At 37.8% G+C, this 26,831-nt stretch overlaps 2 protein-coding genes across 2 annotated transcripts; one reads left to right on the forward strand and one right to left on the reverse strand.

Annotated features, from left to right (window-relative positions):
- On the reverse strand, positions 1-22,624 carry DR1 (down-regulator of transcription 1). Its single transcript, XM_027536473.1, has 3 exons — positions 21,665-22,624; positions 10,825-10,988; positions 1-3,601 (listed from the first exon to the last, which is right to left on the reverse strand). Exons 1-3 carry the CDS (start codon positions 21,882-21,884, stop codon positions 3,455-3,457), a joined length of 531 nt encoding a protein of 176 aa, XP_027392274.1. The 5' UTR covers positions 21,885-22,624; the 3' UTR covers positions 1-3,454.
- LOC113889601 (cyclin-K-like) lies at positions 22,185-25,699 on the forward strand. Its single transcript, XM_027536474.1, has 2 exons — positions 22,185-22,894; positions 25,661-25,699. The coding sequence occupies exon 1, from the start codon at positions 22,364-22,366 to the stop codon at positions 22,889-22,891; it is 528 nt and encodes a 175-aa protein (XP_027392275.1). The 5' UTR covers positions 22,185-22,363; the 3' UTR covers positions 22,892-22,894; positions 25,661-25,699.
- Positions 25,700-26,831: the final 1,132 nt, after the last annotated feature.

The raw sequence follows: 26,831 nt of genomic DNA on the forward strand, positions 1-26,831 counted from the left end.
CTCAAATACTTATGCTTTTATTTTTCTCTTGTATCATACTAAATATCAGACCTGCTGTAGCAAGTATAACTCATTTGGTATAATTTAGAAATTTCAAGAAACTACTGAACATCATGGGTCACTAGACCATTATAGTAATTCATTATCATAGTACACATTAAAATGGTGCATTTTTACAAACACTTTGGGAAACTGACAGTACATACTAAATACCAAATATATACACATCCTTTAACCCAACAATTTCACTTTCAGGTATAGATTCAACACAGATGCATGTATATACTCACGAAATGACAGGTGTAAGAATGTTCTCCACAGAATTATTCATACTAGTCCAGAACTAGGAACTACGCAAATGCCCACCAATGACAGAACGGATAAATTCTGCATATAATAAAAATAAACTAATGAAATACTATTCAGCAATAAGAATGAATGAACTACAAATACATGCAACAATATGAATGAACCTCACTTGGGCAGGTTAAGTAACTACCTCCTAAAATACCTAGGATTGAAGCCCTGAAACCTGTAAATGTTATCTAATATGGCAAAAGTGATCTTGTGGATATGATTAAATTAATGATCTTGACACAGGGGATTATCCTGGATTATCCAGGTGGGCCCTAAGTGTAGATGCAGAGGAACATTTGACTACAGAAGAAAGATGATGTGATGATAAAAGCAGAAGCTTTGAACAGAGGAAGAAGGCACAAGCCAAGGATTATAGGCAGACACTGGAAACTGAAAAAAGGTAAGGAAATGGATTCTCCACTTACAATTTCCAGATTTAGGAACCAATCTTGCCTCTGACCTAATAAAACTGATTTTGAATTTCTGATCTTCAGAACTACAAGAGAATACATTTGGGTTGTTTTAAATCCCTTAGATTTGTGGTATTTTGTTACAGTGGCATCAGGAAATCAATACACTCAAAAATAAAACAATGAGCAAAAAAAAGTGTATTATGTATAACTGCATTTACATAAAATAAAAGACAGGCAAACTGATTTTAGAAGTCAGAATAGTAGTTACTTCTGGGGAGGAAGAAGGTGCGGAGACAGGGGCAAGAGGAGAGCTTCTGGGATGTTCATAATACTGTTTCTTAATCTGAAGGTGGCAAAATTATATTTAATTTGTGAAAACCCTTATTTATGTACTTTCCTACATGTATGGTATATATAATTTTAAAAGCTGATGCCTTTTCTGATGCCTTTGCTGCTGAAAAAGACAGACATATTCAAGGAGGTGGGGAAATACTTACCAAACAATAACTTTATTTCTCAAGAATACTAAAAATTTTGTTTCTCTCTCCAAAAGATTTTAAAAATCTCAACAAAAGACACAATATAATAGTTCACTGCTAAAAAATAAACTAAAACACTGCTGAATTAGCTCTATTATGCCTGCATCCTAAGACTATAAATTACAAAAATACAAGTAAAACCACATTTTCTGAAAAACCAGTAAACAAAGGAGAAAGTCTAGTACTATATACCTAAAGATCAGAATTGTTTTGGGGGGCCTAAGATTCTTGAAACTAGTAAAAATGGTAATAACAGAAATCTCATGCCATCAACCTGTACAGATCATTAAATATAAAAACAATTTATAAAACACATCAGATTTTATTGCTTGAAGAATACAGCATATGAAAATCACAAGAATGTCAAAATGAAAGTCACTAGGATTTGAACATATAATACATTATCAGATGCAGTAAAATATTAACCTGAACTCTGCATCAAAAAAAAAAGGTCTGGAAAATATCTACGTTTTTTCCTAAGAAACAGATATACTTAAAATAAAAAGTATAATGATGTTACAGTACAAATTAGAAAAGCCAACACTTATTAACTTATTATTTCTTAGACTAGACTACCTTTGGTACTTAAACTTTTAAAAAAACAATCCCTTCTATCTTGTTCAAACGCACTCATGGATACAGTATCAACTTTAACTCAAAACATTCAGCAGGATTAACCTATTTGTGGCATGGAAGAAGTGTATTTAATAAATGTGTAACAATATTTCACTTTTTCTAAAACTGCAAAATATGATCATTAAGAAATCTAATACTTGTACATTTGACTTATTTAGCTCTTCAATTAAAACTGGAATTCTAGCAGCCACAATCTATCTTTAGACCTGGTGAATACACAAATTTAAATGATTTGGCAACTGACATAGTAATTTAGATTACTTCATACTATTTTAAGTGGCTTTTCCATTTTGTTTTCAAAATATAAACACAATAGGCCAGTTCTTCAAAACACTGGATTCCTATAAAAATCACTATCATACTTTACTTATTAGAACCAAATTAAAGCTTTTCCCTTTTAATAAGCAGGTTAAAATTATTTATGTTTCATATAGGGCTAATCAATTATGACACATTTTCTTAAACAAAACATTTTTTAAAGCTATCACTCAATTATGATGGAGATAATGATGCCATTTCAAAGGAAGTATTAGACATTCTAGGCCATCTAGTCAAGAAACTGTAAAAGGAATGCTAAAAACAAACAACAAGGAAACTATAACTACAAGTTAAATTACAAAAAGAATCCCCTCTTATAACAAGCATGCTCATTAACTGTCATTTCTTTCCCCTAGGAAAGGTCTTAATATTCATGAACCAACCAATGCAACCTAAGCAACTGTTTCACAAGATGGACTAAGCAAGTAATATTATTAATGATTACTGGAGTGAAATACTAAGAATCATGACAGTCCTCAGAACTGGGCAGGCTTTGAAATGTAATAGTGTAGCTAAAGATGAATTATGCTATAATAAAACAAGTTTTTAGCTCTACATAAAATAAAAACAAACTGAAAACATAACCTACCAAATTTTACAACTACTATTGAACATACTCCTTTCTAATTTTTGAATGCCTTGTTTTGAGATCTTTTTAAACAAGTATATTTATCTGAGCATGTATGTTTATTGCCTGTATACATATACTCATTTTAAAAGACAAAATCCAGATACTGCAAAACTGAGCTTTTTCACCAACCTGATCTAATGTCTACTATATCACACAGCACCTCCCCCCAATAATTTAAAATTCCCAATTTTTAGTTTAGTTAAAAGGGCAGAGGAAATGCAAATGAAGATTTAGAGCTTCTGTATAAATTTCACTGTATTTTTATAAACTTGAAGTTTTCTGTAACACTGTTTATTGATCAAACACTCACTGCTATCTAAAATTTCATAAACACCATTAAAAATTCAAAATTGATATTATACTGAACCTTAAATTTTCAACAGTTCAAAGAGACAGATTTTACATGAATAGCACACAACAGATGAAACTTAACAGCAGATATCCCTAGAATACCAATGGCAAGTCCACCAAGATGCAAAATTACAGATAAGCATTTTTTTCACTGTTTTCTTGTGCAGGGAAAATCATTTTAAAGGAAATAGAAACTCAGCTGGTGAATTTCAGATATCATCATCATCTTCTTCATCCTGAGAAGATCCTGCCTGGTTGGATGCACTTGCTGATGCAGCAGCAAGCTGTGCTTGTTGGGCAGCTTGCTGCATTTGAAGCCATTCCTGTTGGGCCAATTCTGCTTGTTGCTGTCTAGCCTAAACACAAAAAACATAAAAAAAATTTTTTTTAAACCTGTAACATGCACACTTTGTATATTAAGCCAACCATAAACTTAGTCATTATTAAACTGGGTATTTTCCAACCACTGTAGTTGCTGTACATCAGGACAACATGAACTCTGTAAGAAAATATGAGAGACTGCTTCTTCTCAATTCTCTTAAGAAGAGTTTTCAAAAGTTTCCATAAAAGTTTTCTATAAAAGTTTCCTTTTATGTCACATAATGGTTCAACTGAAGACAGCCTAAAAAAGTTCACAGAAAAATCACAACATTCTCTCTTTGGTTTTCTTTTCCCTGTGTTTGCCTCTCTTTTGTTTCACTTGACTCTTCCGCCCTCTCAACTTATAATTTTGACATAAATACTTACAATCTAAAAATTGTATCTGTGGTTTAGAATTTCACTAGTACAGTACCTCTGTTACAGAAAAGTACTGAACATGAATGCAATAGCTATCTTGATATTTCTTTTAAGTTTCTATCATAGTTTCCTACCCTATAGATACATTTCTTTCTTCCTCTGTCCCTTTCCCCTCTTTATAAATGCACACATATGTATGCGCACACACACACACACAGAACATACCCTTCCCACATACAAACTAGTGAAAATACTTATCCAGTACTGAATTTAAGTAGGATAGTTAAAACCCATTCATTTGAAATAACTTCTATAAAAACCACCACTAGATCTGAGAAACCAAGGTACATCCACATGCATTACATGGTTCCTTCCCAATTTAATTTCATCTATTAGCAGAAAAACCATACCAAGAAGGGAAAAATGAATCTGTTCTTGAAAAAAATCACATAATTTCCCATTAAGAGTTTACCAAAACAATGCTGTTTCTCCATTTCTGCCTTTTTTCAGAATTAATCTTTTAGCCTGGCTCATTCCCTCATTTAGGAATGGCCAATTGCTTGCCAGTATTTAAAACACACATCAGTTTTCTTGATCTTTCTAGGTCACATTCTCCGCTCTATTTCATAGTCTATAATTCTGTATGCATTCCCATACTTATCTGTTTTGTTCTCTAGTTACCTGAGTATATTATCTTTTTTCTCCTCTAGACTTGAGAATAGAAAACGTTTCCATATTCATTGTTGCTTTCCCAACATACAGGCCCCAAGGATTTCTGAATGAATGAATGTTTTGTGGGAAAACAATAATGCTCAGCATAACCTTAAGATTTTTTACCATGTACATTTCTAACTTTTCTTAATAATGTTATGAATTTATTATCCAAACATTCCCTGGGGTAATTCTAATATATAAAAAAATCATTTAATTGTTACCAATTAAGTCCAAATTTCTCAGCCTAGAATTTAGACCCTCCAAATTACGGTCTGCTCTACTATATTTTCTCTAATCTTCTTTCAAAGCATTTCCCTTGTGCTAAAAACAAACAAAAAAAACCCCCACCTATAACATAAAATGTTTTCCAATTATACTTCATACTCTCCCATTTTTGCTACTTTACTCATGCTGATAGTCAATCTTTTTGAAATCTGATTTTCACCTACTGTAATTCCTCTCTTCCTTTAAGTACTCCTGAAATACTATTTCATCAGTAAGTTTGTTCCTGACTCCTTCCAGTATTATTTGGGGTCTAATAAGGAGATAGAAGTCACACTAGATAGGGAAACAGAAAGAATGTAAATATAAAAGATCAGTAATCAAGTATAAAGGTGATAACTAGGTAATCGAAGAGGCAAGAAACAAATACTAAGATTTGTGCATGGCAACTACAGGAAGCAGCCATCAACCTTAAAATTGAAACAAGGGAAGAGGCTGAAATTTTTATAACTTACAAGGTTTGAGGAGCAAACCACAGACCTGAAACTCAGACTTCTGAAGGAGTATATTTGGCTGGTACTACCATCTCTAAGTTTAGAAGAGGGCCCCAAGGTTTGAGACCCACATACCTGAGGAAGGGGATGCATGTTCGGGTTGGTTCTGTAAGTATTAAGAGAAACTGCAAACCAGATTCAGTTGCTGCTACAGGAAAAAACTGATGCAGCCAGGGTGAAGCATTGCTGCATTGCTCAAAGGAACCTGAAGCCAACTGGAAGTAAAAGAAAGGAACAAGTGCCTTCTTCCACCCAGCCATGTAATCTCCCTTCAGAGCCCCCCACTAGCAGCAGAGTCTAGGGAAGTCAGCTAGAAAAGCAGAAACACTGTTTGCAGACTACTGGGCCCATTCTCAAAGCTAGCACAGGAAGGGGGTTTCATGCTGAAACAATTGCTTAGTAACTGGCACACTTCTACATTAAAATCTGTACTTGGGGATCTCTTTATGTCTTCCTCATGAGTAGTCAATCTCATATAACAGATGTTAAGGTATCTATATTACACCTCCCCTCTGAGACGAAAATGTTTTTTGTGTTTGTTTAGGAAATTAAAGATTAAATTAGGAAATTAAAATACCTAAAATAAAATTTAGGTATTCTAGTAACTACTTCTACCTATTTTTATAAAGAAATATGGAAAATATTTCCATAATACACAGGCATATTTACTATTATGGCAGGAATACCCAGAGTTCAAAACAGACTAAGAATGCTTCACAGAAAATACTTGAAAATCGTACGGCAAACCAAATATATCAATTTAATCAACTTAAGAATACCTACTCTGTGGCCTAATCAACTATAAATAGGTATAATTTTGTGGCACAAAAAAATTTCAAATAATCTCAAGTCTCTACACAGGTTTTATTTGCAAAGCTGCTTTATCTCAGTTTGTTCATTATATTGTAGTTTGTTCAATAATCTGCAAAGACATGTACTGGTTATACTTAAAATTTAACTGACTTTTTTAGGTACCATTGCCCCATATCAGCACCCATACTTTCCTCACTGAACAAAAAGCACTCTGATACCTTTAAAATCAATACTGATTGATAAATATTATTTGTATTCATGTCCATAAATTAAAAATTTCAGTGGTATTTATTCTAATTTCTTTCCTTCCGTTTTGCTTCTTACCCAATCCATCCAAAGTATTTTCCTTCTAAAATGGAAGAGTGAAAGGGAAGTAAATAGGCATTACTTGCTAACCCACTTCTTCTGGAAATTCTCATTATGTTTTAAGACTCCCCCTCCCACATACTAATACAATTCATTTACAATTTACAGTTAACGAACCTCAACATATTACTGGTACTTCCTTTTCAAACATTTGCTGCTAGCACTGAAAGACAGCTTCAAAAGAGGCTGCTTTTTGTTAGTATGTAAAATAAAGTCTAAATGATTAAGTGAAATGAAAGTTATGAAAAAGATGGTATAATAATTTATCAGTTCCATTCATATTTAAGACTAAAGTACTAATACTATGTGTTCTAGGAAAAGTACTAAGCAGGTACAATAATTTTACTTCTCTTCTGATTTTTCTCACAAGAGCAAAGAAATACCAGGGTATTTTTTATCCATAGGTCAGGGCAAGACAGAAAGGAGATAAGGGAGAAAAAAAAAAAAACAAACAAAGAGATGACAAGGGTAGAAAAGTGAAGACAGAATTTGCAACCAGTAGATTATTTCCTTCATTCAACTTTTTGTCATAGAAATGATAAAGTACATTCATTCTACTTAAAAGTTCCAAAATAAAATTTAAGTAAACAAAATGGTGGCTAGAGTATTAGCACAGTATTGTAGAAAGAGCACAGGTTTTGAAGTCAGAAGATATTTACCCATTTCCTTTGTCTAAGTCGATCCTTTCCAATAAACTAAGCTTCATAAAGACATAACCCTGTCTTTTTTTACACTATTATAAGATTAGCAACTAGCACTATATCTGGTAAATAGTGAAGACTTATTAATAAATATCTGTAGAACAAATGATCTCATGCAAGTCTCTCCATCTCTGAGTCTGTTTCTTAAAGTGTAAATGGGTACAATAAAATTTGTATTGTTCATTAAAAACTCTGCAAAGTGTATAAAGTATTTAGCAGAGCATCTTTCCCTTCATCAAATATTTACTTTGGCACCCTGTAGGTGATCTACCATAGTAGAGACTCAATAAATAATAGCCAATAGCTTTTTTAAAAAACTTTCAATCCTCCATTGGTATCTCATATTCATATGGATTACAACACTGTTTGCATGTGGTCGTGCCTACCTCAAAGGCTTTTCTACTTTAGCACCTATTTTCTATGTTGTTGTCAGGATTAAATAATACTGGTAAATCACTTGGCACATGATTAACACATGGTTAGAACTCAATAAACATTGGTAAGCTTTATCTTCCTTATCAGTTTAAATGGTATCTGGTGTCTAGTGCTTGATAACTTAAAATTTAAATACTTTTTTTTTTTGATGTTTGATAAGAATTTTCTTTTTTTTAAACTTTACAAAATTGTATTAGTTTTGCCAAATATCAAAATGAATCCGCCACAGGTATACATGTGTTCCCCATCCTGAACCCTCCTCCCTCCTCCCTCCCCATACCATCCCTCTGGGTCATCCCAGTGCACTAGCCCCAAGCATCCAGTACCATGCATTGAACCTGGACTGGCAACTCGTTTCATATATGATATTTTACATGTTTCAATGCCATTCTCCCAAATCTTCCCACCCTCTCCCTCTCCCACAGAGTCCATAAGACTGTTTAAATACTTTTTAATATAAACCAAACTGGTAGTTAATGAGCTAATCTGGAAAAGACCTGAAATGGTATTTCCTAGTTCTAATAGTAATTATAGTAACTTGTAGCAATTCTCACCTCTTCTATTCAAACCAAACCTGTCTTTCATTTTCAAATGAGAAGCCAGAACTTTGTAGGGGAAAAATAGCCCCACTTCTCCCCCTCCCCTTTTTTTTTCCATAATGGTGAATAGATTCTTGAACCTCCTCAAACTTCAGAATCATAATTTGGAAGATCAAGGCTGAAATAAATGATTTCAAAAGTCTGTTCCACCCCTACAGTTCTGTGCTTCCCTGACTCATCAATTTAACTCAGTCATTTATTCAACAAATATTGTGCTAGTTTCCATGTTAGATGGGTGCTAGAGATACAATTAATAACAGGTCCAGCCGTCAGGGAGCTTACAAACTAATGGCAGGGACAGACAATTAAAAAGGACCACAAAGCACTATTCCTATGATGAAATATGTATCTCTATGGAACTGAAACACTATTTTACATCCTCTTTACCACAGAATCACCTCTGACCCAGTGATTTAGGTCGAAATTTCAAGATCTTCCCACTGGAAAGTGAGCTCAATGCTTTATTTCAAAAAAGTATGTACTTACAGACAGTTTGCTTGAGCAATCTGAGCATTTCAGTAGTACCCAGAAATGGAATGGACTATTTTTTAAGCTGTTCTTGTAAATCTTCAAGTTCGTAATTCCTTGCTCCTGCCTTTGCAGGGTAAGTAGGAAGGAGGTACAGAGAAGAGCAAGTGAAAATACCATTAAGATATCTCAGTCCCTGATGATAAATTTAGCCTTGGACAGTGATCTGCATTCTTAATGACGAGGTTATTAAGCTCTCAGTCTTACATGGAGTGAATATTCAGTCATTCAAGGATCACTGTAGGGTTTCCCTCGTGGCTCAGTGGTAATTCACCTGCCAATGCAGGAGACACGGGTTCAATCCTTGACCCGGAAAGATCCCACATGCCATGGAACAGTTAAGCCTGTGTATCACAACTACTGAGCCTGTGCTGTAGTGCCCAGGAGCTGCAACGACTGAAGCCCGTGCGCCCTGGAGCCCGAGCTCCATGACAAGAGACTCCTTCGCAAGGAGAAGCTCTAGCACTGCAACTACAGAGTAGTTCCTGCTAACTGCAACTACAGAAAAGTTCACATACCAATGAAGACCCAGCACAGCCAAACATAAATAATTTTTTTTAAAAAAAGAAAAGAATCACTGTACACTGTAACTACCTTCTCCCCAGCTTCAAGGAACCTGGCAGAGAAGGAGGGAAGGACAATTTTTCCCTCTGAATTTCTTGTTCTTGCCTGTGTGTATTCTGGACCAGGCCCAGTGCATCCCATGCCTGAATGGAAAGGATTGATGGAAAGCTTTTTCTTTGCATCAGCACGGGGTATATGTGCATATTGGTTGTTGTGTTACTCACTCCACGCGGAAGCTGTGTTGCATGCTGCATGGGATTCTTCATCTCCTAATCCTCATCCCTAGGTATTTTTATCAGATAATGAATGCTGCCAGCCTTTGTTGCCTCTGCTATAATACAAAGGCACAGTGAGCCATGGAGATGAAGGGTAAGAGACACTATAGCAGTCATCTTTGGAAAATATGATCTTCCACAGAAGGATGATCCAAAATACATTACAGAGCTTGTTTCTACTGTCACCAAGGGACCTGGAAGGGAATGAAGAAGGTATCCAGGATTCTGACAATGGGCTAAGGCAGGCCAAGAAGATGGCAGAGCAGTAACACTGGAGAAATTCTGAGAGGCTAGTCACAAACTCTTGGAGGAGGAAATGGCAACCCACTCCAGTATTCTTGCCTGGAGAATCCCAGGGACGGGGAAGACTGGTGGGCTGCCGTCTATGGGGTCGCACAGAGTCGGACATGACTGAAGCGACTTAGCAGCAGCAGCAGCAGTCACAAACTCCACTCAATTCCAGCTCCCGGTGGTCTCCTTTTTTAAAAAACAGAGGGAAATAACAAATAGTTCTTGTTGCTAATCCTCCACAGACTGGACAATAAAAAAAAGCAAAAAAGGAGAAAAGTTTTCTGCCTTTCTCTGTTCCACTGACCCTTCAAAGTTTTAAAGATCAGAGTGTTTTAAAGGTGTAGTAAAGACCTAAGTTAACTAAAAAGTAAATGTGAGTCAGGTTTTTTTAATATGCCATTCGTCTAAAAATTTGATAAAATATTTTCTCACCAGTCCATCAGTTTAAATCTTACGAATGTTTAGGTATACTTTTCATGCTTTTAAATGGTCATTCTGCCTGAAAAAAACATCAAAGTAAAGTCTCAGTAGTCATTTGGAGTTGTTCTCCTCAGAAAACAGGTTGCTGCAAATATTTACTTTTATGTAAAGTAAACAGCTGGCCAAATAGAGTCAAATTGGCCAGATCTAACATCAGACTCTATGATTAAACAATCAGCCACAAAAACAAAATTCTTTGGACATGCAGATTGACTTGGGAAATGATTTTAGAAAACTATGATTTTGGTGTTCAAAAAGGGTCAGATTCACATGAAATTAATTTAATATGTGTTACTTACTTTTGCAAATAATTCCTGTTGCTGTCTCAATAATTCTTCTTCAGGAATGCCAAGATTTTCCAAACGAGAACTGGCCTTTCTTCTTTTTAATGCTACTGTCTTGCATTCTTGTAAGACTTCTTTTACTTCACTGATATAAGAGCCAAAGCCTAAACTTTCTAGTGCTGGGAAAATGAAAATATGAAAACATCAGAAAGTGATAAAACACTACTTTTTCTTCACCATTGTGAAGCTTGCCAATGGGGGTGGGGGGTGGGGGGAGGTATTTGGAGGGGAAGACTATTGTCTTCTAATAATTTTACCTATTTTACAGTGCACAATAATCATCCATATGGCTAAGACAAAATATTTTATCAGCTTTCTTAATATCAGATTGCAAATTAGTTAAAACTTAAGGAACATATCAAGGCACAGGCCTTCACTTTTCCTTTTCTTTTTAGTTTTTTAAAAACTAAAGCATTTCCTGTGAGGAAAGAAAAAAAAGGCCCAATGTAAGAACATGTGGTTTTACTAAGAAAATATTTTTTCCTATACCACTTATAGTAAATAAATCATTAAGTCTGTCATATTCTTAAAGAATACAAAAAAAGGAAATATTTGGAATATACTTGTTAATAAAACGGCTTAGAAAAAGTAGGCTGGTAACATAAGCTTTATCTAACTTACAGTAGGACGGGGGAAAGAATAGTTAAGTTCTTTTGTCTAATATACCAACAGGAAACTATTTTTAGCAAAGACACTCAACCTGCCAAGTTTAAGAAATACTGCTGGAAATAACTTATGAAATTCGGAATTTACTCAAAGACCCTGAAAAATCAAACTTACAAGAAATACTGCAAAAATATTTAAAGTGATGTGGCAAAAAAACTGAGATAAGGGAAGACTATAAGGATAAAAGAAACATCAACAAAATATTCTATTTTTTCACATTTAGAAAGAAAAATTTATAAGAAAATAAAGCCTTCTGTAATCTAGAAAGACAAAGCATAAAATTTCCTTTTGGCTCACAGTATTTAAAATTATATAGTTTTCTGTATGTTGACTAATGCCCCAAAGTCATATTTTGCTTTCTGAACCAACAATGAAATACAGGTGATAAAAAACATAGTAAATGAACTTAAATTATTTTTACAGACTTTCAACAGTTATGATGAACCAGGCTCCCTCAGTAAAGATGCCCTAAGTTCTCACTGAATTTGCTTTTCATGGAGAATACCAAATATACCTTTAAAATGTACATTCCCATGTAAGCTGAGGTTTTTAAAGGCATTTTGAGTGATTTTACAGTTTTAAATTATTTTGTATGTTAAGCTGTTTTCATCAACCATCTTTAGAAATAACCTGATGTCAAGAAGTAGACTGCTACTACTTGAATTTTAACTTAAGAGATCCCATCTTTTGACCCTTCCCAAATTTCAATAAGACATTATTCTGAGTTCTATTTACCAAATTACCAAATTAACTACCACCTAATTCCTGGCCTCAAGGAGCTTGGGGGTATAGTAGGAAATTAAGTGAAAACTAGGCAGCCTAAATTTTTTACTTGAATTGATAGACATTATTTTTTAAGTGTTAATGCTAGAAGCCAAAGTTTTTCATTTGTATTTTCTCTTTTTAAAGGCACGAGCATAGCAGTATATTTTCAATAATACTGGCTGGAAATAATATCAAAAGAAGCTAGTAAATGACTTATGGTATCCCACTACAATCTAAAGAAAAGTTTTATTTCCTTAGCCCTACAACAAGATCCTCCAGGATCTAGCCCCAGCTACCTTTCCAGCTTTATTTCTGCCATTAAATCCCTGAATACTTTGCTAAACCTGACCACTAAGTGTTTCCCAATAGGCACTGGTTTCGCACATTCATGCTGACAGTAATTCATTCACAATCCAGATCAAACTCTGTCTTCAAATTAAGCTTGCCTGATCCTTCTAGACAGAAATCAGTTCAGTTCAGTGGCTCAGTAGTGTCCAACTCTTTGTGACCCCATGGACTGTAGCACACCAGGCTTCCCTGTCCATCACCAACTCGTGCAGCTTGCTCAAACTCATGTCCATTGAGTCCGTGATGCCATCCAACCATCTCATCCTCTGTTGTCCCCTTCTCCTCCTGCCTTCAATCTTTCCCATCATCAGGGTCTTCTCAAATGAGTCAGTCCTTCACATCAGGTGGCCAAAGTATTGGGAGTTTCAGCTTCAGCATCAGTCCTTCTATTGAATATCCAGAGTTGATTTCCTTCAGAATGGACTGGTTGGATCTCCTTGCAGTCCAAGGGACTCTGAAGAGTCTTCCCCAACACCACAGTTCAAAAGCATCAATTCTTTGGGACTCAGCTTTCTTTACAGTCCAACTCTCACGTTCACACATGACAACTGGAAAAACCATAGCTTTGACTAGATGGATGTTTGTTAGCAAAGTAATGTCTCTGCTTTTTAATATGCTGTCTAGGTGGGTCATAACTTTTCTTCTAAGGAGCAAGCGTCTTTTAATTTCATGGCTTCAGTCACCATCTGCAGTGATTTTGGAGCCCCCAAAAATAAAGTCTCTCACTGCTTCCACTGTTTCCCCATCTATTTGCCATGAAGAGATGGGACCAGATGCCATGATCTTAGTTCTTTGAATGTTGAGTTTAAGCCAACTTTTTCACTCTCCTCTTTCACTTTCATTAAGAGGCTCTTTAGTTCTTCGCTTTCTGCCATAAGGGTGGTATCATCTGCGTATCTGAGGTTATTGATATTTCTCCCGGCAATCTTGATTCCAGCTTGTGCTTCATCCAGCCCAGCATTGTGCATGATGTACTCTGCATATAAGTTAAATAAGCAGGGTGACAACATACAGCCTTGACATACTCCTTTCCTGATTTGGAACCAGTCCGTTGCTCCATGTCTGGTTCTAACTGTTGCTTCTTGACCTGCATACAGACTTCTCAGGAGGCAGGTCAGGTGGTCTGGTAATTCCATCTCTTTCAGAATTTTCCACAGTTTATTGTGATCCACACAGTCAAAGGCTTTAATGTAGCAGAAATAGAAGTTTTTCTGGAATTCTCTTGCTTTAATACAGAAGTAATCTCCCCTTTTTGAAAAGAGAATATGAAACTTGGTTCTCACTGTATTTGTATAACCTTGGATATGTTGCTTAATATCTATGCTTCAATTTTCCATCTCTAAAATGAGAACAGTGTCTATTTCATAACATCTTCCTACAATCAGAAGCACTATAATGGTTAAGCATGCAGCCCTTAAGGCTGCCAGGAATTGACTTCCAGCTCTTAGATTAGCTGTGTGACTTAAGTTCTTTCACCCCTGTTCTTAGAAAACAAGAACAACAGTAGCTACATTTCATCAGATCATGTTGTTATGAAAAGTAAATGAATTAATATAAACAAAGAGCTAAGAACAGAGTTTAGCCCACAGAAGGAGCAAAATAAAGCATTCATTATTATATTATCGTACTTTATTACTTTAAGGGTTGGAGGAATCAACAAGTAATTAACTGAAGGCATTTCACACAATGTCCAACACGGAGGAGTTCCTTACCTAACTTGGACTATGTATTATTCATGTTCAGTTTTTAAATTTATTTATTTTTTCTCTTACATTTTAAAGCGTACGCTAGTAAGTGTACAGGACCCAAATAAATGTACGGCTATGCACTGTTGCTGTTGTTGTTTAGTCACTCAGATGTGTCCAACTCCTTGTGAACCCATGCACTAAAGCCCGCCAGGCTTCTCTGTCCGTGGGATTCTCTAGACAAGATATAATGGAGTGGGTTGCCATTTCCTACTCCAGGGGATCTTCGCAACCCAGGGATCAAACCTGCACTTTTTGCACTGGCAGGAAGGTTCTTTACCACTGAGCCAACAGGGAAGCCACACAGCTACTACCACCCCATTAAATTCTAGCTAAACAAGTATATTAAATTCACAAAATTAACAAATCAATGCAATAGAGAGACAACTCTTCAAAATGTCATGAGTTCAAAATTACATATTAAAAACTTCAATCCAATCTACCTTAAACCATGGAGGGCCTAGGTTAAAAAAAAGAAAAAAGAATCGCTATTAAAATCATTAAGGTTGACCCTGTATGCAAGACAGCAAAAGAGACACAGATGTATAGAACAGTCTTATGGACTCTGTGGGAGAGGGTGAGGGTGGGATGATTTGGGAGAATGGCATTGAAACATGTATAATATCATATGTGAAACGAATCACCAGTCCAGGTTCGATGCATGAATCAGGATGCTTGGGGCTGGTGCACTGGGATGACCCAGAAGGATGGTATGGGGAGGGAGGTGGAAGGGGGTTCAGATTGGGGAACACGTGTACACCTGTGGTGGATTCATGTTGATGTATGGCAAAACCAATACAATATTGCAAAGTAATTAGCCTCCAATTAAAATAAATAAATTTATATTAAAAAATCATTAAGGTTGAGAACACTGCTTTCAAAAGAAAATTGCAAGTAAATCCAAGATTAACATTAAATATTATTGAAAAAGCTGTGCTCTCAACACTGAGCACACTGTACTCTCAAAAAAATGGTTCAACAAGAGCAGCCATAAATTTAATCTCAAAACTGTACTGACTAATCCTAATTTTAAACACATTTTGGCTAACAAATATGATTAACTGGATACAGCATCCCAAAGAAAGGCAATGCCAAAGAATGCTCAAACTACAGCACAATTGTACTCATCTCACATGCCAGTAAAGTAATGCTCAAAATTCTCCAAGCCAGGCTTCAGCAATACGTGAACTGTGAACTTCCTGATGTTTAAGCTGGTTTTAGGAAAGGCAGAGGAACCAGAGATCAAATTGCCAACATCTGCTGGATCATGGAAAAAGCAAGAGAGTTCCAGAAAAACATCTATTTCTGCTTTATTGACTATGCCAAAGCCTTTGACTGTGTGGATCACAATCAACTGTGGAAAATTCTGAAAGAGATGGGAATACCAGACCACCTGACCTGCCTCTTGAGAAATCTGTATGCAGGTCAGGAAGCACCAGTTAGAACTGGACATGGAACAACAGACTGGTTCCAAATAGGAAAAGGAGTATGTCAAGGCTGTATATTATCACCCTGCTTATTTAACTTCTATGCAGAGTACATCATGAGAAACGCTGGACTGGAAGAAACACAAGCTGGAATCAAGATTGCTGGGAGAAATCTCAATAACCTCAGATATGCAGATGACACCATCCTTATGGCAGAAAGTGAAGAGGAACTCAAAAGCCTCTTGATGAAAGTGAAAGTGGAGAGGGAAAAAGTTGGCTTAAAGCTCAAGATTCAGAAAACGAAGATCATGGCATCCGGTCCCATCACTTTATGGGAAATAGATGGGGAAACAGTGGAAACAGTGTCAGACTTTATTTTGGGGGGCTCCAAAATCACTGCAGATGGTGATGCAGCCATGAAATTAAAAGGCGTTTACTCCTTGGAAGGAAAGTTATGACCAACCTAGATAGCATGTTCAAAAGCAGAGACATTACTTTGCCAACAAAGGTCCGTCTAGTCAAGGCTATGGTTTTTCCTGTGGTCATGTATGGATGTGAGAGTTGGACTGTGAAGAAGGCTGAGCGCCGAAGAATTGATGCTTTTGAACTGTGGTGTTGGAGAAGACTCTTGAGAGTCCCTGGGACTGCAAGGAGATCCAACCAGTCCATTCTGAAGGAGATCAGCCCTGGGATTTCTTTGGAAGGAGTGATGCTGAAGCTGAAACTCCAGTACTTTGGCCACCTCATGCGAAGAGTTGACTCACTGGAAAAGACTCTGATGCTGGGAGGGATTGTGGGCAGGAGGAGAAGGGGACGACAGAGGATGAGATGGCTGGATGGCATCACTGACTCGATGGACATGAGTCTGAGTGAACTCAGGGTGTTGGTGATGGACAGGGAGGCCTGGCGTGCTGCGATTCATGGGGTCGCGAAGAGTCGACACGACTGAGCGACTGAACTAAACTGAACTGAAACAGGGATATTTTACATCTGTTATCATGCAGTAGTAATACCCCCATTTTACATAAAGGAGAATCTTAAAGGATAAGGGGAACACATGTATACCTGTGGCGGATTCATTTTGATATTTGGCAAAACTAATACAATTATGTAAAGTTTAAAAATAAAATAAAATTTAAAAAAAAAAAAAAGGATAAGGAAAATGTCTCCTAAACAGGACCATCTTAGCTGTGCAGGTTGTTCAGTGTACAACAGCAATGTATCTGGGAAAGCCATTCATACTGTAAACATCATAGATTTAAACTCTTACTATGGCACTTTTTCTGTCAGATGGTAATAAAGGTTTTCAAGGAAGAAGTATTTTTTTCCAATTGGTACAAAGGGATTTTATGGACTGCTGATGGCCCTGGCCCTAAGGATCTCAGAGTAAAAGCTAAAACAATAAAAATAAATAAAATGAATAATAGTACATCTATTTTTAAATTTGTGGATAAAACACATATCACTTGTTTCTCAGAGGTATGCTGATATCTACCTTAAAACTGTATTCAGAAAAGCACACAGCATATTAGGGGGGAAAATCCCTTAGCAATATTTTTTCAATTTGAAAGACAGTTATGACTACTTAAAAAAAAAAAAAAAAAAGGTAAAAATGTACACCCAACAACAATTTTAACATAGGCATATCTTATATTTTACAGTAATGATGTACTCCCCAAAAGTTTTGTTATAACATGAATTTGTGTGAATTATTTTATCCTTCAAATGCATAGTGCATGCTTTTCATTTAAAGAAACTAAAATACAAAAAATGGCATTCTCTAATTTCTCTCCTTTCTTTTGTTTGTACGTTAGGGGAGGGAGGTGCTGTAGTTCACTTAAAATACATTAAAAGAAGGTAGGCCAAAGTGATTTCTTGGTTTAATGGCCTAACAAAGACCCTTAAGAATCATGTCATCTATGGCAGCGGTCCCCAAACTTTTTGGCCTCAGGGACCAGTTTTGTGGAAGACAATTTTTCCATGGTGGTAATGCGAGTGATGGTGAGTGGCAGATAAAGCTTCCTGCTCATCCACTGCTCACCCTCCTGCTGTGTGGCCCAGTTCTAACCAGGGTTTGGGGATCCCATCTCTATGGTATCACCACTCCTTGGAATCCGGGACAACAATGAGAGATGGATGGCAGAGCAAAAATCAAATATCATTCATCTTTATATCCTTAGCAGTATCTAGGACAGTGCCAATTCAAAAGTTAACTGTTGGGTGGCAGAAGAAAAACAAAAACAAAAAACATATTGATTTTAAAGAAGATAGTAAAGTCCTAACTTAAAAAGTACCTGTGTGCGATAAATTGTTCAATGTAAATTACATGTGTCCCTTCAGGAAAAAAAGTATCAGTATGGATGCTTATCTAGGCAACACAATACTATTCTCATTATTATTACTATTATTACAATACAACTTCTTTGCAATCACTCAGATCCCCTGATTGCAAAACTACTTCAAATCCACTTTCCAAAACAGACTGTGGTTGAAGCTTTAGAACAAGGATACTTAAAGTATGGTCTGTGGATTTGTATCATAACTGTTTCATCATGTAATTGTCTGCAATGAGTTAAGTACTGTAACTCAAACTAAGCATTTTAAGAGCCTTCACAGCAAAACTGCAGCTATGTGAAGTGATGGCTGTGTTAACTAATTTTATTGTGATAATTAATTTATAATATATACACACACCAAATCATTAGGTTGTAAACTTTACACTTACACAATGTTATATGTCAATTATAGTTCAAAAAGCTGGGGAAAAAAAGAAACTTCATAGCAATTTGACAGTAATTTTATTTCTATTGAGTGCAATATCAAAATTTTTCATTTTGTTTTTCTAGTGACTCATTTTTATTGTATTTTACCAAGTACCAGCGTGAGAGGGATTGGAGCAATACAACTGCTGAAGTGAATCCTCAGAGACTTTTTCAAACTTTCACTAACTTGCAGTTACTATTCTCAAAAAAGTAAGAAAGAAAAGGTAGCAACAGACTTAAAATGCAGAAATAAAAATATCATTTAAAATATTCCTACTTACACTTTCTCTTTACAAATGGCATCATGACATAAGGTTAAACATAACAGACCTTCAGCTTTACATTTTAATCAGTATCATATAAAGTTTTTACATTGTAGCATTATTTCATATAAGTTTCTCAATTCTAACAGTAATTGCTAATTATACCTGATACCATTAAGTATTATTTATACATAACTGGGGAAACCTAAGTTAACATATTTGCCTAAGGCCAAACCCTTCACAGTATACTTTGCAGTTCTTAACACTCAATGTCAGTTCTTTCCATAATACAACAGAACATGTTAGAACTCATTTAAGAATGTGATCACAGAAACCCAGAAACAAAATAAAAACATCTTTTAAGTGTAGAACTCCCTCTATTTGTGTGTATGTTATCTTCAATGCCAAGTCCATGTTCTTAAAATAAGCAAAATATTTGTATTAAATTTTTTTATATTTTAACTAGGTTATATAATTTCAGATTTACTGGCAATAAAATTTGTTCAACTTTAGCTTGCATTTTACAAAACTGCCTCAAAATTTGCTCTGAGAAGGCAAAGTGGCAAGCGAAATGTCCTGAAGCAAAGTCTAGTTCATTAAACTTATTACTAAAAAAATCCAAACTTAAATATGTGAGAATCAAACCACTTTAAAATGTACACTATTCTACATGGATATATCTTACATTCCTAAATAATCAAATTGACAGAACAGTATTAAAAAATGTCATAATCAGCTTTCCAGTCAGTCTATAAAATTACACCTTAAACACCTAAAAAAAAAACACACCTTAAGGATTTCTTTTAAAAAATTTTAATCACTCAAGACAAAAATTTCTTTAAATTATTACGCAATATGAGATTATAAATATATAAAGTCTATCCCTCTAACTGGGGAGAATTTGGGGTTAAAATGTACATCCTTATCTAACACTTAAGAACAGCAATGTTACAAGAAAACAAAAGTAATTTTATAAAGCTGTAACAGCTCAATACATTATTTTTTTAATTAATAAATCATCCTCAGTACATAAGGAAAATGCTTTCACTGGAACTTTCTGACTCATACGTTAAACTGAATTTAGCATATTCCAAAGTTGAGCTATTTAGCTAGCATACTGCTAGCTACAGCTGCACTTTTCTTCCATCATGTCAATCAGAAATCTAAATATATCCTAGAAAAGAATAAACTCTACCCAAGAAGACAGATTGTAAGGCATTATTAGATTTTTGGAAAGATCCCCACTTCTGTGGTATAAACAAATGTTTAAGCAGATCCTTTTGAAATCTTTTGCAATTTTCATTAGAAAGGCAATGTTGATAAAAGATCTGTTTTCTCTTTTATGAATTATAAAAGGAAATTACAGCTATTTGTGTTGGACAATCTTGTGAAAGATTTGTGACAATTGCACATATAATGTAAAAATAAAAACACAAGAGGAAAAATAGACAACTTGGCTTTCATTTTACTTGCCAGAGTACTCTAAACAAGTAGAAGACTAGCTTTAAAGTCAAATATACCTTTTCCTAGGGATTTCTTTTTCTCCTTATGTACTGAAATGGAAATGTCAGAGTATGTTTTATATATCAGTAAGAATCAAAAATGAAATGACAAAATACTTCTGTCAATAATTACCGTAAAATACTGTACATGGTGAATATGAGCAGATGTGTCCTCTACTTCAGTATAACAGGAAAGTCACCTTTTAAAAAGTTAATAACAATAAAATGGTAGATAACTGCCTGCCTACCAAAATTAAATTAACAATGAATCTTTTTTTTCTGACTTCAAAAGCGATCCAGAAATTGTTAGAATTTTAATTGGGTTATTATAAAAGGCAAGCTATCACTTCAAAATTGACCACAACCTTCCCATAAGATTATATATACCAGTTACAGAAAAGTGCTTCCCAAAACATTATGACTAGTAATGCTGAAACAAACAAACCATCAGAATATGGTCCTCCAAAGCCCTATTAACTGAACTAAATCCTTTCCAAGATGCAAGAGGAGAAATGGTTAAACTTTCAGAAGTGTTCAATAAACGCTTAAGCCTATACAGCTAAACGGAGAGGACAGCAGGAAACAAAAGGGAATGTTCCACGAAAAAAAATCTCACAGTCTTTAAACCCAAGCTTTAAAAACCTACCTCTATGGAACAATGCAAGCTATGGAAGGAAGGAAGGAAGGTTAAAGAATACTGACTGCTTCTTTCTTACAGAATAGAACTGGAGTACTTTAGCAACTTGTTGATGAACGGTAGGGACCATGAAACCATTTTTAAAGCGGAAAATATACTATAGTCAATACTAATAAACTTTACAATTGTGAACATTCACGTTAAGAATATTTTTATTCATGTTCTGAAAATTGATCTTTTCTTCTACACTGGTGAAAAAGGTCGGGTGGGAAACGGGTGCCCTCTCCACTCAAGCTTGAACTTCCTGTCTGAATTCTAATTCTCCAAGAACTTCTGGCTTCCTCTCTCAGTTGTCATGATCCAGGTTTCACTTTAGGCAGGCAAAGTTCTTGTTGCTTAGGTTTACCTAGCTGTAAGCTGAGACCGCTACTACTACTTTCTTAGGGGGAATGTTAGCCGACTTAATCGCCTGCAGCTCTCACCTGCATTTGGTGTTTGAAAAGGACCACGAGAATACTACAGAGGTCTGAAGGCACCGGCTGCCTCCATGCCCGCAATGGCTTTTCAGTTACCAATACTAACCAGGGGACAGAACTGAAGGCTTTGACATGAACGCGTCACGCGACCAGCAGGCTGTCCCCGGCCCCTCTTTAAAACAAAATCCCACAAATACCACTTACCTTGTATGACGTGCTCTGGCGAGATGGTTTTCTTTTCCGATTTGTTGCAAATCTCATTGGCTTCAGAAGATATAAGGTGAATGAATTCAGTGCAGCAGTTCACCACCAGCTCCCGGGCATCGTTGGCCACCCGGACATTGGGGAGAGTCTCTTTGATCATCTTATTGATAGCAGCTCTGGGTATAGTGAGATCATCATCGTTGCCAGATGAGGAAGCCATCGCACCTTCTCTCTCGCGCCCCGACTTTTAAAAACTCCTCAACTCTGGTCCACGACGATTTTTCAAAAGGCCGCCCTCGGAGAGCGATCCAGGAGTCCCTCTGAGATGAGCGTGCAGAAAATTAAGGGGCCAGGGGGGTGGCTGGAGAGAGAGGGGAACACCCGTGTGTGTGAAAGATTTAAGGCGAGGTTGGGAGCAAAGTTGGAGGTGGGCGGGAGGGGGGTTGTTGAGGATTCTGGGGACAGCACTGCCCAGGTCGGAGGGGAAGGCAAGGTGGTCCGGAATCTGAGCACTAGAAAACCCCCTTCGTGTCTCCTCAGAGGGGCGTGCGCTGTCGTCTAACCGTTCCCCAACGGCGCGGAGCAGAGGCAAGGTCCGGGGGCACTGGTCTGGCCGCGGAACAGGGCGGATACTCAGCCGGCAAGGCTCTACAGAACCGGAGCCCCCGCTGCCGCCCCCGCCGCCGCCGCCAGCAGCCGATGCCGCCGCCTCGGCCAAACCATCCTTCAGACACCCGCGCCGCCGCCTCACAACATGTCGGCCGCAGCCGCTGCTGGAACCGGGGCGGTCTCCTGGGAACGAATAAGGACAGAACCAGGCACAAGGGGACCGGCAGCGGCGTCTGCTGTGACCGTTTAGCCCGAACGCAGATCGTGGAAGCCGAAGCCGCCGCAACGGTGGTCCCTCCAGAGGCCAGAGAAGGTTTACTGGAAGCCTCTCCCGATACCCTTTGCGCTACCGGAAGCCTCACCCCCACACGTTACCCACTCCCCCCCCCCGCAAGCCCACTTCCAGACCAACTTCCGGGTGTGTCAGCCGCCCTTCCCCCACCGTCGCCGGCGGGAACCGCCCGTCTTCTCCGCCAGCAGCTTCCGCCGGCCGCAGTACCGGCACGCGCTCTGGGGTCCCGCCCCTTCCCAGGGATAGTGACCGGGCGAGCGCGCGCCTCGCGGTACCGAAGACATCTGAGCACGGGCCAGGGCTTCGGCACCAGAAGCGGGTTGTGATGGGTGGGTGTACTGGCTAGGGTGGATCGCTGCCACTACTTTCTCTCGGCCAGCTGAGGCCTTCTTAGCCACGTTTGGAGACAAAGGAGCGCTGGATTTCGTTCAAAGAACTTGCTGTGCTAACGTTAAAGAGCCCGAATTGAGATTGAAAGGAAGAGGAACGAAGTCCAGGTTCCAGAATGGGATGTAGGAAAAGGAAAACTCCGTTTTCCTGGGGCTGCATCGTCCTGAGGAAAAAACTGTTGATATCTAATAGACTATCTGGACCAAAGCTCTCTATGGTCCTCCACCCATTTTTCTGGGTTTATGGGAAATGAAACAGAGAAGTGACAGCCACTACTAATTGACAGCTAAGCTGGAAACTAAAAATAAGATCCAACGTAGTGGAGAGGCGTAGTGTACAATGAGCCAAATTACAATGTTCCCACTTAGACGTTTTCCGTGATGTATTGGTTCTGCTAAGGTGGGGGAAAGTGGGTTAAAGTATGTTAAGAAACTGGTTTTCTCTTCTTTCCAGGGAAGCAAACGTGTGGCAAGTTCTTTACAAAAATTGCATTTTTTTTTTAAAGTAAGTTTGCCACAACGTCTTTTTGAAGAAGAGGCTGTTATAAATAGAGTGTTGCAATTTCTCAAAAGTAAAAGAGATAAAATTTAAATCAGTTTAGGCACTTTACTTAATCATATACAGTTGTTGTACACTGGCAGCAACTGGGTTGTTTGAAATGTTTTCTTAAAGTTTTGTCTTTTGGTGTACAACCCTAGATGTTGCATCTTGAGGAAATCATACTTGTTCCTTTTTTTTTTCATTTAGCGTTTTCTCCAGTACATTTGCAGGTTCTTTAACTTCTGCAATGTAGACATTTGTTTCTTAGCATTATTAAGTTTAGTCAAAATGTCTTTGATAAAATGATATTTTAAACTTTTTATTCAAAATAGGAATGTGAAACTGTTGGCTCAGATGTAGGCCTCTATGAAAGTTTGCTTCCTATGTATCTTGTTTTCCTTTCTACATGCTTGCTTGTTTCCTACATCATAATATTCTTCTGGAAATCCAATTTTTGTTCTTCACAACTCGAAAGGGTCCAGCTTGCAATGAAGAATACCCCCACCACCACCACAACTAGAGAAAGTCCACTCCCTGGAAGACCCAGCATAGGCAAAAATAAATAATAATTTTAAAAAATTAGAAAAGGAAGTACTACAGACACAGTGAGCTTCTGGTTTGTTCATCCCTGTATCCCTGGGGCCTGAACAGATCCTGCTACATAATAGGCACTTGGTAAATATTTGTTATCTCTGGAGGTGAATGAGGACCTTTAAGGATAGTAGAGTAAAAAAGAAGTCCAAGGACAAAAAGAAGAAAGTATGTCAGGGGATACTTGTTAGAAACCAAGAAGGTGTAGTGCAAAGGAAGCCATGAGGGGAGTTTTTTTGTTCATGTTTGTGCACACGTGTGCTAAGTCACTTCAGTCAAGTCCGACTCTGCAACCCTATGGACTGCTACCTGCCACTCTCCTCTGTCTTTGGGATTCTCCAGGCAAGAATACTGGCGTGGGTTGCTGTGCTCTTTATTTTTGGCAGCCTTGGGTCTTTGTTGCTGGTGGGCTTTCTTTAGTTGCCCAGAGTGGGGGTTACTCTCTAGTTGCTGTGTGGGTTTATCATTGTGGTTTTCCTTGTTGGTTTCTGTAGGTGTGCAGGCTTAAGTTGGAAGGGTGTGAGATGCTACAGAGAAGCATTGTTGGAAGGGGATCAAACAATCACTGAAGTAAAAGGTCAACAGGAGAAAGCAGAAGTCAACATGCAAACAGTTAAGGAGAGGAATGCGGAAAAGAGCAAGGAGTACAGAACACACTTTCCAAAAGTTGGGTGGTGAAGAAAGTGAAAGTGAAGTCGCTTAGTCGTGTCCAACTCTTTGCAACCCCATGGACTGTAGCCTACCAGGCTCCTCTGTCCATGGGATTTCCCAAGCAATAGTACTGGAGTGGATTGCCATTTCCTTCTCCAGGGGATCTTCCCGACACAGGGATCGAACCCTGGTCTCTTGCATTGTAGACAGACGGTGGCTTTACCGTCTGAGCCACCAGGAAAGTCTGGGTGGTGAAGGGAAAGGGGCAATGGAATGACACTTGAGGAAGAAGCAGGGTCAAGAAAAAATTGCAAAGGCTAGGAGACACATACATGTAGTTCAAAGGAAAAGAGGTGTAGATTGACAATACAAGCAAAGTAAGACTTTAAGGAAATGGAGGTGGATGAGATTGAAAGGTCCAAATAGAATGATCAGGATTAGATATACAGATCTGGGCATGTTTCATAAAACAGACTGAAGACAAGATTATTCCATCTAGTACAGTGTTCATCTCTTGTTTGTTCTTTAGTTCTTCTAGGTTCTTTGGTAAACATTTCTTGGATCTTCTCCATTCTTTTTCCGAAACCCTGGATCATCTTCACTATCATCCTGAGTTCTTTTTCTGGAAGGTTGCCTATCTCCTCTTCATTTAGTTATTTTTCTAGGGTTTTATCTTTTTCTTTCATCTGGGATTTAGTCCTCTGTATTTTCATTTTTATTTACTTTCTGTGATTGTGGTTTTCCTTCTTGAGGCTGCAGAATTATAGTTGTTTCTTCTATCTGCCCTCTGGTAGATGAGGATAAGCAGCTTGTGCAAGCTTCCAGATGGGAGGGACTGGCAGTGAGAACTGGATCTTGCTCTAGTGGGCAGGGCTGTTCTCAGTAAAACTTTAATCCAATTGTCTGCTGCTTTCAAATTATAGTGCTGGAGAAGACCCTTGAGAGTCCCTTGGACAGCAAGATCAAACCAGTCAATCCTAAAGGAAATCAACCGTGAATATTAACTGGAAGGACTATGCTGAAGCTCCAATATTTTGGCCACCTGATGTGAAGAGCTTACTCATTGGAAAAGACCTTGATGCTAGGAAAGATTAAGGGCAGGAGGGAAAGGGGGTGACAGAAGATGAGATAGTTGGATGGCATCACCAACTCAATGGACATGAGTTTGAGAAACTCCAGGAGATGGTGAAGGACAGGGAAGCCTGGCATACTGCAGTTCATAGAATTGCAAGTAGTCAGATACAGCTTAGCGACTGAAAAACAATGGTGACCTCCAAGAGGGCTCACACTAAGGGGCACTTCCTGGGACTGCTGCTGCTAGTGCCCCCATCCCTGCAGCAAGCCACTGCTGACCCACGACTCCGCAGGAGTTCATCGAACACTAGATGGTTGGTCTGGTTCAGTCTCCTGTGGGGTCACTGCTCCTTTCCTCTCAGTCCTGGCGCACACAAGATTTTGTTTGTGCCCTCCAAGTGTGAAGTCTCTATTTCTCTCAGTCCTATGGAAGTCCTGCAGTCAAATCCTGTTGGCCTTCACAGTCAGAATCCCTGGGGATTCCTAGTCCCTTTGCTGGATCCCCAGGCTAGGACACTCAGAACCATCACAAGAGTGGGAGAACTTCTTTGATATTAGTGTTCTCCAGTTTGTGGGTTGCCTACTAGGCGGGTATGGGATTTAACTTTATCGTGATTGTGCCCTCCCCCCACCATCTCGTTGTAGCTTCTCCTTTGTCTTTAGATGTGGGATATCTTTTTTTGGTGGGTTCCAGCATCCTCCTGTCCATGGTTGTTCAAAAGCTAGTTGGTGCTCTCACAGGAGATGGGCACATGTCCTTGTACCCTGCCATCTTGAACCAGTCAACCCTGAAGACAAGACTATAAGTGAGTGATTATAAACAGTGATTGCAGAAACTGATTCATGATGGAGTTTAAGAAGTAGCCAAAAATGTCAAGAGTTGCAGAGAAGGGAATAAGAACTGAGAAGAGATGGTGTTCATCTAGTGATATTTATAGAAGCAGTTCATGAATAAAAACCTTGGAATTCTTTCATCTATTTTATGGGTCAACTTTGTAACTGAATTTTAAGGTAAATAAA

This window comes from Bos indicus x Bos taurus, chromosome 3, assembly GCF_003369695.1.
Source record: "Bos indicus x Bos taurus breed Angus x Brahman F1 hybrid chromosome 3, Bos_hybrid_MaternalHap_v2.0, whole genome shotgun sequence".
NCBI classification, from domain to species: domain Eukaryota; kingdom Metazoa; phylum Chordata; class Mammalia; order Artiodactyla; family Bovidae; genus Bos; species Bos indicus x Bos taurus.